The 12,656-nt window shown below is 34.2% G+C and overlaps 2 protein-coding genes and 1 long non-coding RNA gene across 3 annotated transcripts; 1 reads left to right on the top strand and 2 right to left on the bottom strand.

Moving 5' to 3' along the window:
- Positions 1-447: 447 nt before the first annotated feature.
- Positions 448-2,712, bottom strand: LOC101213200 (transmembrane protein 256 homolog). Its single transcript, XM_004144496.3, has 5 exons — positions 2,463-2,712; positions 2,308-2,378; positions 2,141-2,221; positions 1,356-1,399; positions 448-877 (listed from the first exon to the last, which is right to left on the bottom strand). Exons 1-5 carry the CDS (start codon positions 2,500-2,502, stop codon positions 778-780), a joined length of 336 nt encoding a protein of 111 aa, XP_004144544.1. The 5' UTR covers positions 2,503-2,712; the 3' UTR covers positions 448-777.
- On the top strand, positions 1,782-3,670 carry LOC116405084. Its single transcript, XR_004218163.1, has 3 exons — positions 1,782-2,549; positions 2,733-2,805; positions 3,563-3,670. It is a non-coding gene; the product is annotated as an uncharacterized LOC116405084 (long non-coding RNA).
- On the bottom strand, positions 3,021-6,829 carry LOC101213444 (hypothetical protein). The gene is made up of 2 exons (XM_004144497.3): positions 6,395-6,829; positions 3,021-5,826 (listed from the first exon to the last, which is right to left on the bottom strand). Exon 2 carries the CDS (start codon positions 5,643-5,645, stop codon positions 3,519-3,521), a length of 2,127 nt encoding a protein of 708 aa, XP_004144545.1. The 5' UTR covers positions 5,646-5,826; positions 6,395-6,829; the 3' UTR covers positions 3,021-3,518.
- Between the last annotated feature and the right edge of the window lie 5,827 nt (positions 6,830-12,656).

Raw genomic sequence — 12,656 nt, 5'->3', positions numbered from 1 at the left:
AATGACCCAAATATTTATAAGTTATAAGAAAATTGATAGAATTTTATATTATAAATATTTTATTTAATTTTTCTATTTAAGCATTTTTTTAATTTAACTTAATAACGTTTATTATAATTCTTAAACGTACGTAATTAGATTTACCGTCGTGATTTGAACTCCATACGTCAATGTACTAAAAAACACAACAAAATAAGAGCATAATTTCGATTTTTACTCTATTTTGATATATCTTTATCACTCTCAATTTTTTATTATTTAAATAATTATTTTTCTTTTTAAGTTAAACCGAACTTAGCTCAACTCACATAATTGGTGTCAAAAGCTCGAAAGCTCTAAAATTTGAAATTGTATCAAATTTATCAATTAATCCCTAAGCAATAAACAGATATCAGAATTATAAACTCATGATTTTAATTTAACATTAGTTTATACCAAACATTTGGATTTTAACCCTTAAAAATAAAATTGATTACAAAAACAAACTTCCCTTACACATCTTCTAAAAGTTTAATTGGCATACTTAAAAAAACAAAAGTATTACTACTCTTTTATAAAGTATAAAGTACAGATTGCCCAAAAATAAAGTATGCTCAATGAGCTATATTTATTCTGAACCTTTTACAAAGAAAATGGCATAAGCTAACTCTATTTAGACTGCACCTGGATCATTTCCCATTTTTAAAATCTTAAACACAACATATGGATTGAATCAAGAATCCGATACCTTTAGCGAAAAGCATTGAACGATTGTAAACATATTGGAACTGGGAAAATTTAGAAGAGCAAGCTAGCCCATGCACCAATGAAAGCAAAGCCACCAAATGGAGCTAAAGAAGAATACTTTCTATCTTCAAGAAGAGCCACAGTATAGCACCTGCAATGCAAGTTGCAACCACACATTCTTATTCATCTCTTAAACATAACAAACAGATGAGTTCAATGTGGAGAATTGCCAAAAGGAAGGAAACTGGTGGAGATCTCAAATTGAATCCAGAGCCATCTTTGCCCAATAAAAGTAACAGAAATCAAATCTAGTATACAAATTTTGGATATATTTGAAATGGAAAAGTACTTCACTAAGTGCTTAGCAAAAAAGTAACCAATAAGTGGTTTATTTTATCAAATGCTTTTGTGTTAAACACTTCATTATCGATCTCTTACTATGTATTCTTTTTCATCTAATTACACTCGGTCGATCAAGTATTCTGCGGGATACTTTTATCATTTCAATAAAATGTTGTAGGGGAAATTTTGAATATGAAATGTTGTAAAAGATAAATCATAGGAACTTAGAGGCAAAAAGAAGAGATCCAAACAGACATAGAAGATGGAAAAGAAAACGGGTAACTTACGTGCCAGAAAATGCAAGGATTCCAGCCGTCAAAAGGCCTCCAAACTGTCACAAAAGAAAAAAGGAGGGAAAAGAATCAAAGGACCAATCAAAGTAAATAGTAGGAGAATTTTGGATGAGTAACTTTATCTTATAAAATATTTGTAAACATGTGATGTGAATGAGTACCATTTACATTGACCTATGCATAATTGTGTTTGTACTAATTTTTCTGTATTTCTATTTGTGTAATATTTTACCTAACATATGCTAAGACCTTTTTATTTCCTTTGTCCTTCTAAAGAGAACCTAGACTTGTAAGTTAAGCCTCAATATTAATATCTGCCAACCTAAACTACAATGTAACGTCTCATTTGATGCAACGTCTCATTTGATGTAACGTCTCATTTGATGTAACGTTTCATTTGATGTAACGTCTCATTTGATAACTATTTGATAATCAACCAAAACGACAAACAAAACCGTTTTCAAGACCTCATTTATGTTTTCGCAATTGTAGATTATAAAAAAATTGTGAGAAAGTAATCCTTTCCAACAAAAAAACCAAAAAAAAAAAAAGTTAGGGTTAGACATACAAGTAGTTCTATTTGTGGGTTTGAACATTCCAAGAAACCTAACATCATCTCGTGCTTTGAATTCCACCATACCCAAAACTTTAAAATTGGGGCTTACTTTCAGGTAAGACTAGCTGAATAATCGTTTGTTAAAAGTTTGGATTATCAATAAACTTTGCCCAAAATGATCAGAAAAAATTTATATACAAAAACGATGGTGCTACAAACTTACAATGTTAGGGTTCTTGGTCGACGGGGCAGCAAGAAGAGCCGCTGTGTGAACCAAATGATAAAGAGACGCCGTTTGCCAAACCTTCACAACGTTGAAACCAAACCAACAATCAAAATCAAATCGAAGAACAAATCATAGAAATCGAATCAAAGATGAAGCAAATCAACCTCTTTATAAGCTGGATTTTTGGGTTTGAAACCATGAGCGCCGTACGTGCCCAATCCGAGAGCTGCAACGCCTGTTTAAAGCGAAAATCAAATCACAAATCGAAAATCATAATCGCGAAGCAACAACAAGAGAATCGAAGGGAGAACCACTTTACCAGAAATCGCAGCAACTTTGTGCCAGTAAAGTGGGTTCATCTTGTTCTTTGCTTTTGGGTTTGCTTCGACGAGGGATTTTGTGAAAGGTTCTTTCTTTTTTTTTCCCCATATGATGACGTTGATTTGAAGTTAAAACGACCCGTCGCTCTCCTTGCTTTGAGTCCACAGCCGACATATCGGCCCAAGACAATGCAAAAGAAAAAGGAAAAGGAAAAAGGGTCGTCTTCTCCTGCTTGTTTGATTTCATTCTCCCTTTTGTTCATCTGCAGAACCTGAAGATTTGACCGGCGCTGTTCATCTGACCGGTCAATGGGTTGACTTTTCTAAGCAAAAGAACCAAAGGTAAAAGAGGAGAATTCTGAGTAATCTCATTTGTTTTAATGAATCGTGAATCGTAAAAAGAGAATTCAGATTGCATACTAAACAGAGGATATGGATATTACTCTCTAACGTTGATAGATTATTGGTAAATTTAATCTGACACGACTTGTGGCGTTTTGAGTGTGTGAATGAGGAGAATCATGGCGCATAAAGGAAATGAGGCGAACAGTAGTTTGTCGTATGAAATGAGGCCTCAAAGCATTGAAGCTTCAAATTTTACAACAAAATCAAGAGATTAAACATCCAAGTTCTTGATCATTTTCCATTAGAACAAAGTAAGAGAAACTAATCTGGAAAAAGGAAAAAAAAAAAAAAAAACAAAGCTCTTCTGATTAACAAGGCAGGGAACGTAGCATAATAATTGTATTTGTTGTGCTGCAGTTCAGGATAATAAGCCTCAAAGTTGCTCGCCAACGAAAAATTTTCAAGTGCTCCTTTAAAGATTAAGTCCAGATAAGAGGTAGTCCTTTCGTAAAAGTGAAATTTACTTGAAGCTAAATTCGTTGTCGTAGAAGCGAGTCAGCAGACATTATCCAAATCAACTGTAGATTTCTCGTCTTGTCTGTAATGGCATTTGGCCAAACTCTTGAGACATATTTGTACAGTTAGACCTAACTTTGGTTAAGACTGCTTAGATTGACTCCAATCCATTATCATCTTCTTCTTTCTCCTGCTTAGCTCAACTGGGTTTCAGTCAACCCTTCATTTTCTGTTGCAGTGTGGAGCAGTTCGTCGGGAGTAGCAGCCGGATCGAGATCCCAACAATGTTCAGGCAAGTTATTAGCTTCTCCCTTCAGTAAATAAGAGGGTACCTGGTGGGAAAACCGTACCATCTCTTTCCTTGGAATCCAACGAATGGCATCTTTATCTGCGTTTCTCTGATATACCGTCTTGAATCCAGTTAGTTTGACAAGGGGGCAGATGCAGCAACCAAGCTCTTCAGAATAATCATCAAGAACCTCCACCATTTCATAACGATGCCTCACTTCATCAGGAGTCGATCTGTCCCAGTTGGATGACCAGTTACGATAAACAGCCCAAATGTCTCCACTTCTAGGATATATCCGAATGCAGCCTCCTCTACCAGCTTTTTCACGGCTTAAGAGATGAGAGAAGATGTTGATATGTTCAACAACGTCAGAGTTCCAAGCACGGAAATTTCCACAGGATTTTGTGAACCCATATTCCAACCAGTTGACTGATCCAAATTCCGTATCAGTTTTGGAGTTTAAATAACTTATAAGAATCTTAAATGGTTTAACTGAGATGATCTCACGAATCAGACAGTACAAGCGAGGCATACCATCTTCTTCATCGTACAGTGCCCATATTTGCTTTGCCTTAAAGCATTCTTCTGAGCGATCTTTATCAAAATCGTGGAAGTCAGAATCAGGTACATTTATTGAGATTGGTCCAGCTCTATCTTTCTCTAACCAACGGCCAGATACATCAGAATTAGTCGTTTTAGGTGCCCGTCCAGTCTTTCCAACCATACTAACTTGGGGCCCCGTCTTTGATTTCTCATGGGCAGCAGCATTGGCTGAAGAAATCCGCATCTCTTCCAATTTCTTGCGAATTACAGTCCTTGCCTTCTCAATTAACAGCTTTCGGGCGTCGAATGCAGGAGGAACAGGGTTGCGCTTAGCTGAAAGCTCAGTTGGAGAGGAAACTACAGGCTCGTGCTTAACAGTAGCATTTCCATTAGCTAATCCTGAATCTGAAGCAGGCAATGGTCCCTTCTCCACATAACCGTTTCTCAAACTAGCATCTGCAACAACCTTCCTTCTCTTATCAGCTGCATTGAAATCACACCCCAAAACCTCAATACAACTAGAGGGTGTGCTTGCATTCATATTGGCCAACTTGTTTTTTGTAGCGCGCTTTCCGTTGACTCTTGCCTTGTCTTTCACTGCTGACATACTGAAATGTCCATTGGTTTGACCAACATTATCAATAGGAACCGAAGATGGTCCATTCGGGCCCAACGTTTGAGTGTAAACTCCAGACGATGAGTTCCACTGAAACGACACATTTGAAACATACTCGTAACCATGCCCAGTATAAAAGCTAGTATCTCCTGGGATATACGTAACTCCCTCAAACCCATGACTCCCATAACGATTACCAGCAACATTTGACCATGAGCAGTAAGGAAAAGAACCATTCACTGGGGCAGCTCCAGTTTCAACAGCAATGAAAACACCGCGGCAATTCTTGCACCGAAGTTTCTTGTTCACGTATTTCCGAAGATACTCATATTGAACTTTACAGGAGGTGCAAACAGTCCAAAAGGTATCAAGTCTACCGTGGGACATGGACATATTGGCATAGTTGTTAAAACTTGTAGCCGCAGAAGCATGAGGTGAAGATAGATTTGGCTGGTGGTTGACTCCAGATCCCAATTGTGAGGTTCTCTTGATATCATAAGCATTTCTCTTGGAATTATCTGAAAGTAGAGCCCATGCTTCAGAAACAAGCTTAAATGCTCCATCGGCCCCCACGGTCTTATTCTTGTCAGGATGAAGCAACACAGCCATCTTCTTGTATTGTTTTTTAATAGCCTCTTTGTTTGCAGAAGGCTTCAATCCAAGAATGGAATAATAATCCACCTCTCCATTACATCTAATCTCAGAAGCAACGTAAACATCAAAAGTTGCCACCATTTGAGATATCCCATCCATCTCTGGAAACAAAGTTTTGGCCTTCAACGCATAATTCTTTGCCCCATTGAAATCTCGCTTGCCGAAACGCTTCTCAGCAACTTCTTTCGCTTTAAGAGCCTCCTCTTTGTTCACTTCCATTTACAAATCTAATCAGTGAAATACCAAAAACTGGGAGACAGAATAGGCTATGACCAGTGAGTTGTTCTTAACAGCTCATGAAGCCACATTCTCAAACATATCCACATTTCCACGTTCCTTAATAATTGGCACAAATGTCAACGTTTCCACGGGAATATAAGCTTGAGAAAACCTACACTTCCTGTACAGTTTTTTTTTTTTTTTTTCAACGCAGAAAAAAAGGTAAAATCTCAGAGTCAATAAAACGGAGAATTCTCATTATGGTAATCAAAAAGAAGGAAGGAAAATAAAAACACAAGATCTTGAACTGGAAATTCATGCATATTTGATATTTTAGCAGCTGGCTACAGTAACAGGAATTTAAAAATCAAAGTCTTGAGAATCTCGATCTTTGAAGTAAAAGAATCAACCAGTCCTAATCTCAAATCATTTGAAAATATCGACATTTTCATTTCTCAGTAACCTCAGTACAGTCACAACTACAAAACTCAAAATCCCATCACCCTCTTCATTTTCCTCAGCATTCAAACACTAAACACCAAACCCACAAACCCCATTTCGTAACAATTTTCCATACCCACTCAAAAACCCAAAATTCAGCTCAATTTTCAAATCAATACCCATATTTCCTCAATTAAAACCCAAAAAGGAAATACATTTAAAATACCAAACAACACATATAAAAGAATCCATACGCTACAAATACACAACATCACTAAAAAAAAATTAAAGACAAAAAAAAGAAATACCTAAAAAAAGCTCACTGAAATCCGAGCAAGCAAAATGGAGGTGGTAACTATCCAGATCGCCACGTGTACTTAGAACATCGAGCAAAATTAAGCTCACCTGTAGGCAAATCTCACTGTACCAGAGACACTAACCCACTCAAACCAACTTACTCCCGCGAAAACCGAAGAAATTTCCCTCAAAAAAAGGGATTCTCCCCCTTTTTTCAAAAAAGAGGGGAAAATGTAACTGGAAGTGCAGAGAAGAGTAAATTAGGGTTCATAAAATTGAGGAAATCTGAAGGTCGTACATGGAAGAATTAGATCCGGACCGGACCCGGCTCTGCCTCCGAAGATGCGGCGGCGAGGAATTTGGAGATAGAGCGCCTCGATCGCCGCCGGTCGGAAAAATTAGGAGGAGAAAAAAATTAGTGTAATGTAATAATAATAAAAATGAAATATAATCTTGTAAAATGGGTTTGTAATATCCTATTTAATGGTGCGTCCTGCTAACGTGCGCCATTTTTTTTTTTATTATTTCTAAAAAATATTATTTTTATTTTCACCTTTCCTTTATTATTATTATTTTTTTTTATTATAAATTCTTTTTTCCATTTTATAAATTCTAATCAACAGTGGAAAACAGATAATTTTAGATTAATTTATTGCTTAAACTAAAATTCAATAATGTAGGTCACTAATTATTTCCCCTTTTAATTCTTTTTTCCATTTTATTAACTATAAATTAATTTCCTCTAATTTGTACTCTATTTTTTAATTCTTTTATAGATAATTATGAATAATATTACTTTTTTACCTTTTTTTTGCTTGTATTAAAATCAAATCAGATTTTTACCATTTCAGTCTTTGAGAAAAAAAGAATTAGGAATTAATTTAGTTTCTCTTTTTTTTTTTTTTTGTTTTTATAGTTTAAGTTTATTTAAATGTATGATTATGTTTTGATTTCATGCATTTTATATGTATAGTTTGTTATAGTTATGTGTTGTATGATCACAAATAACTAACTAACTTTTTTTTTTTTAATTTTAAGTTAAATTATAACTTTAGACACTATGTAATATTTAGTCTCTATTTTAAACTAATCTATATTAATTCTACTAAAAAGTTTAAGTATATTAGTTTTGGTTAGGATTAAATTTTATAACTAGACATTGTGTTTGTAATATTGAGACGATGTAACAAAAACCTAATACGAAAATCTATTTGTGTTGTTTAGTTTTGAGTAGGGAATGTGTAAATTTGGTTTTAAAGTGTTATGTGATTGAGTTTTTAGGAAAGAATAGAGTAAAACTCACGGGCTTTTCTATAATCCAAAACTATCAGTAGTCTCGAGGGAACGTTGCCTATAATAGTATAATGCATGCATTCTGTTTTAGGTCATATGTACGTAGTAGTATAAACCATCATTAAACACTTTGCAAGTGTGAAACTCTTATCGACTTGGCAGGTGGATGACTCCCTGCTTAAGATTTATAGAACTACTGAACTTTCTTTTTTTGGTTCTACATGCTATCTTGAGGGGACTCCTCTGGTAACCGTTTAGCAACGTTGGAAAAACAAGCACGTTCTTTCTGGGTTTTGTGTAGGTTAGTACCACAGACAAATCATTAAATAACAGTTTGCGAGTGTGGAATGTCTTTATGAACTTTATAGGCAGACAACTTCTTGCTTGAGAATTATAGAACCAGTGGACTTCCTATAATCAAACCATTGGTCTTACAAATTTCTCTTTTACCTTTTCTACATGTCTCCATTCCGAAACAATAGGATCATACGTTATTTTTTTCATTTAAAGTAAGGACCACATTAATTAAGAATAAAAATAAAATTCCAAGTTTTTTTTTTAATAAGATAAATTAGGTTGAAATTACTATGGAGAACTTTAACCTACATCTATGGTTCTTTGTATCATCATTAATGCCTCCTATAACACAAACAATAAGAATGCATTAAATAGGTCACTAATGAGAGCCTTACCTATTAGAGATTCTTTTAATAATTAATAAAATAATAAATTATGAATTTAGTTCATACCAAAACCCTAACTTTCAATTTTATTTAATTATCAATAATCATTAATATCATTAGTGTGAAACACACCTCTAAATTTACTATTCTATTTCCTACCTTATTTTCTTTAAAAAAATAAAATTATCAAATGAGTCATAAATCACCGCATAAAAATATAATATCATATAATTTTGCATAATTCAATGTCTCTAAAATTTCAACTTGTATATCTATAAGTTATTATTAGGAGATATATCGGATTTTCAAATTTACATGTAACGTTAGTGACGAGCTTAAACCTTTATACGATATCTGATATATTTTGATAATAGTTTGTTTAATAAAAGAATATTTTAGTATTGTTATCATTTAAAAAACATTTGTTTAATCTCGAGATTTTCATAAAGTAAGAATTTAATCTATTGCCTATTATAGATTATAACAAATTCATTTCATACTTTAAAATTTATAATAATTTAGTATTTGCATTTAAAACTTTGTAATAATTTAGTTTTCCTCAATTTTAACATTTTAAATTGTTTAAGATCTAAAGACATTATTACTATGGTTGTCGTTATTATCATCAATGCCATTATTACTACTACAATTAAGATATGATGGTCGTTTATATCGATCCAGTTTATCGGTTGACGTATGTAAGAACTAAAAAGTTCCACTCAATCTTAAGAATTTTTTCGCAATAGAAACCAAATATTAATAATTTTTCATATCGGAACTAAATAATCATATATCAAAATTCAAGGGTCTAGGGGTGGCCATTCAAACCGTAAAAGCCGAACCGAACCAAATACTCAGTGAAATCGAAAAATTCGATTTGGCTTGGTTTAAAGAAATTTGAAACCGAATCAAAACTGAATCAAACCGGTTTTAACTACTGTTTATTTATTTTAAAATTTTTGTATTTTAAAAAAGAGTGAATTAAAATGTTTTAAAATTACCAAAACCAAATTTGAAATTGGATCAAACTACATAAACACAGTTCAGTTCGTTTCGGTTTGAACAAATAAATTGATTCAATTCGGTTTGATCATGAAACTAAATTGAACTGAATCATTTCTACCCATATAAGGATCAATGAAATAAATAGTAAAACAAAGTAAAATAGACATGGAGAGAATCAACACATCCAAAGGAGACTCATAAACTTAACTCCTAGTTAGTCGAGAAGGTTGGGCAGGCAATGGTGCCACAAGAGATATCTATTGATAGATGTGCTTTAATATTTAAAGCAACCATGAATGACATAATATTTATGTTGAAACCTCGAAATAAGATTTTTGTTAAGGTTTGTAAAGTTTTAAAGATTTTTCGGATGAATTTTCAAGAAGTTGAGTTTGAGGACAACTTGAATCGATAGTTACTTTACTTTTTCTCCAGTCTTTCTCGAACTTTCCTTTCTCTCAAGCTCCCTAGTCATGCTTTAGAATTTTTAGTCACTTGTGTTAAGTGTTTTTTTTTTTAAATTGTTATAGATAATTTGGACTCTTAGTCTTATGTCGATATTGAAGTCGAGTTTAGTTATGTTAAATAATTTTATCCTCTTGGTACAACTCTTAAACTTTAAATGTAATGTAAAATATACTTTTGATCTCTGAACTTTGAAGTACGTGTCTATTTAGTTCATAAAGATTTAAAATAAACACTTTTTTTTTTCGAAATTTGAAAAACACTTCTAAATGAAAATAATTCCTCGTTCTAGTTGATTAACGGAAAATAACATATCAGAATGACTAAGCAAACTTGAAATGAGGGGGCCATTTTGTATTGATTTTTCATTATAAGGTGGAATTTTCCTTTTTGTCTCTCTCCCTTAATTCCTATCTCTTTCTCTCCTATGAAAAATGGTGTTTTTACGAGCAGAATCCATCAAAATCCCACGCTCTTAAAAAAGAAATGCTTGTGTTGATATTCTACTATAAGAATACTAACTTTAGTTGGACATGCATGTGTTTAGTCTCATGTGTTAAAATCTATAACTGGATTTAGTTTTTGTATTTTATGATTTGTAGTGCTTTAATTCATATCATGAAAAATATGTTAAACATTGCAAGAAATGTCCTGAGAGTTGGTTCTGTGAAAGATCCAGAGATTCAAGTTGAGTCATATTCTCCATCAATGGTGGGATGGGGCTAAGCGTGTTGTGGGAAAGGTTGAGAGATTGAGACCTTTTAGATTCCCGTCAAGATTTGGCTTTTTGCCTTCAAATCTGTTGTTGGAGAGATTGATACTTGGAAAAACCTAAGCATAGTCGATTGATGGGAAGGTTACATAAGTGTTTCGATATGTCAACACAGTTGCGTTGGAAATCTCTATTCCTTTTGAACTAGTTATATACTTCAAAGGGAGATTACCTGAAAAGTTATTGTAGGAGAAATCGACAATTCGTAAAGTTGGGAACTCAGAATTGGTTTCAGGCTCTTCCATTTTCCGTGGAAGTGGTTTGACCGAAGTATTAGAAGTCTTAACAATGGAAGTGTTCCTATCCAAGAAGGAAAACCATCAGTAAACTGATTGTCACTCAAGTCAATGAATCTCCAAAATCTTTCAATTGGCCAAGGTACTCGACCATCCAACTGATTCTGACTGAAATCAAGGAACCTTAGTTTGCTCCCATTTCTGAAGCTATCAGGAACAGTTCCATGAAGCAAGTTCTGTCTAAAATTCATAATATCCAAATAACTTAAATTGCCAATACATTGTGGAAGCACACCACTCATTTGATTACTTAACAATTGAAGGGCTACAAGTGAGCTTAGTTTACATATGGCTGGTAGAATTGGAACTGATTCTCTTAACCTGTTATCAGAAAGATCCAAGACATAGAGATTTACCCAAGGAAGAGCATCTCGTGGTTCTTCTACGCCAGTTAGCTCATTCTGACTCAAGTTCAAAACCTTCAAACTTTCTCTACTCATGCTCCACATCCATTTGGGCATTTGGCTTTGAATATTGTTTTGTCCAAGTTCCAACACCACTAACTCATTCTGATTCTCAAGAAATGTTGGAATCTGAATTAAACTGCAGGACCTAAGTCCTTGAAGATTGAACTTAGGAAGAGTTACATTTTGGTTATCGACTCGATCGTCGAGAACTGTTAATTCATTGGCAGTTAGGTGAAGCTCAGTAAGGTTCCCAAGTTTCAAGAACATGCGTAAATCCACAGTCCTATTCAAGTGTTTATAATGAAGATAAAGATGCTTCAGATTGGTAAGTTGAGACAGAGACTTTGGGATTAAACAACTCAACTTGTTTGCATACAGATGAAGATCAATTAACTGCAGAATTTCCTATATAAGATGGAACCTCACCTGTTAATCCATTTTCACCCAGAAGTAGCTGTTCAATGTTAGTCAAATTTCCAAGAGAAGGCATAGGAGTACGACTTAAACCAATCCTAGAAAGACCCAAGAAAACAAGCTTGTTCTGCTTACCAACCCAACACAAAGTTGCATTACCAAATTCATTATAGCTAAGAAACAAACGATTCAACTCGGTTAAGTGTTCGAGTGATGAAGGATTCGACCACTACAGTCGTTTAAATGAAGTTCCAACTCGTGTCGTCCATTAATATTACCAAGTGAGGAATCAGAAACTATCCCAGAAAAACTACAATTTCCCAACTTTAAAGAAGTCAAGGACTTGAGATTTTCAATGGAAGAAGGTACTTTACCATGAAATGAACTTTGCTCAATGTAAGACCCCCAATTATCCATACTTATAGGAGGAAGGGTAGAAAAGTAACTGCACAGGGAATTATTATGGAGAAATGATTGGAAGGACGTTCTGAGTGGTAGGGCCCACTGGGCTGAGGAATATGTGAGTCTATAAATAGGATTATTAGGTTGGAGTAGCTAGGGTATTTTTAACTTTTAGGAGGTAGGGCTACAGCAGCCACCAGGGTCTCTTAAAACCAAGAGGCTGGTATGATCTTTTCTGCATTTTTCCTTGTTGTTTCTTGTTATTTCTTTTCATCTTGTGAATCTGGATCATTTGGCTTTATATATAAATAAAGTAAACCAGAGTACCGCCTCTGTTTAAGCCATTTATACAGTCCTTTCAGTCTAAATTATTGTTAGTATCCTAACACTCAACCCATATCCTCTATAGAGAACTATTAAAGTTAAACTCGGGGAAAGTACCAGAGAGATTTGGATTGTAAGGAAGAACAAGATGTTGCAGATTTGGTAAATGAAAGATTTTCTGAGGAAAATTCCCACTCAACTCAAACTCTCCT

This window comes from Cucumis sativus, chromosome 7 (assembly GCF_000004075.3).
Source record: "Cucumis sativus cultivar 9930 chromosome 7, Cucumber_9930_V3, whole genome shotgun sequence".
In the NCBI taxonomy this organism is placed as follows: Eukaryota; Viridiplantae; Streptophyta; class Magnoliopsida; order Cucurbitales; family Cucurbitaceae; genus Cucumis; species Cucumis sativus.
Note: the sequence above shows the minus strand (reverse complement) of the source record. Positions and strands in the feature narration are given on the sequence as shown.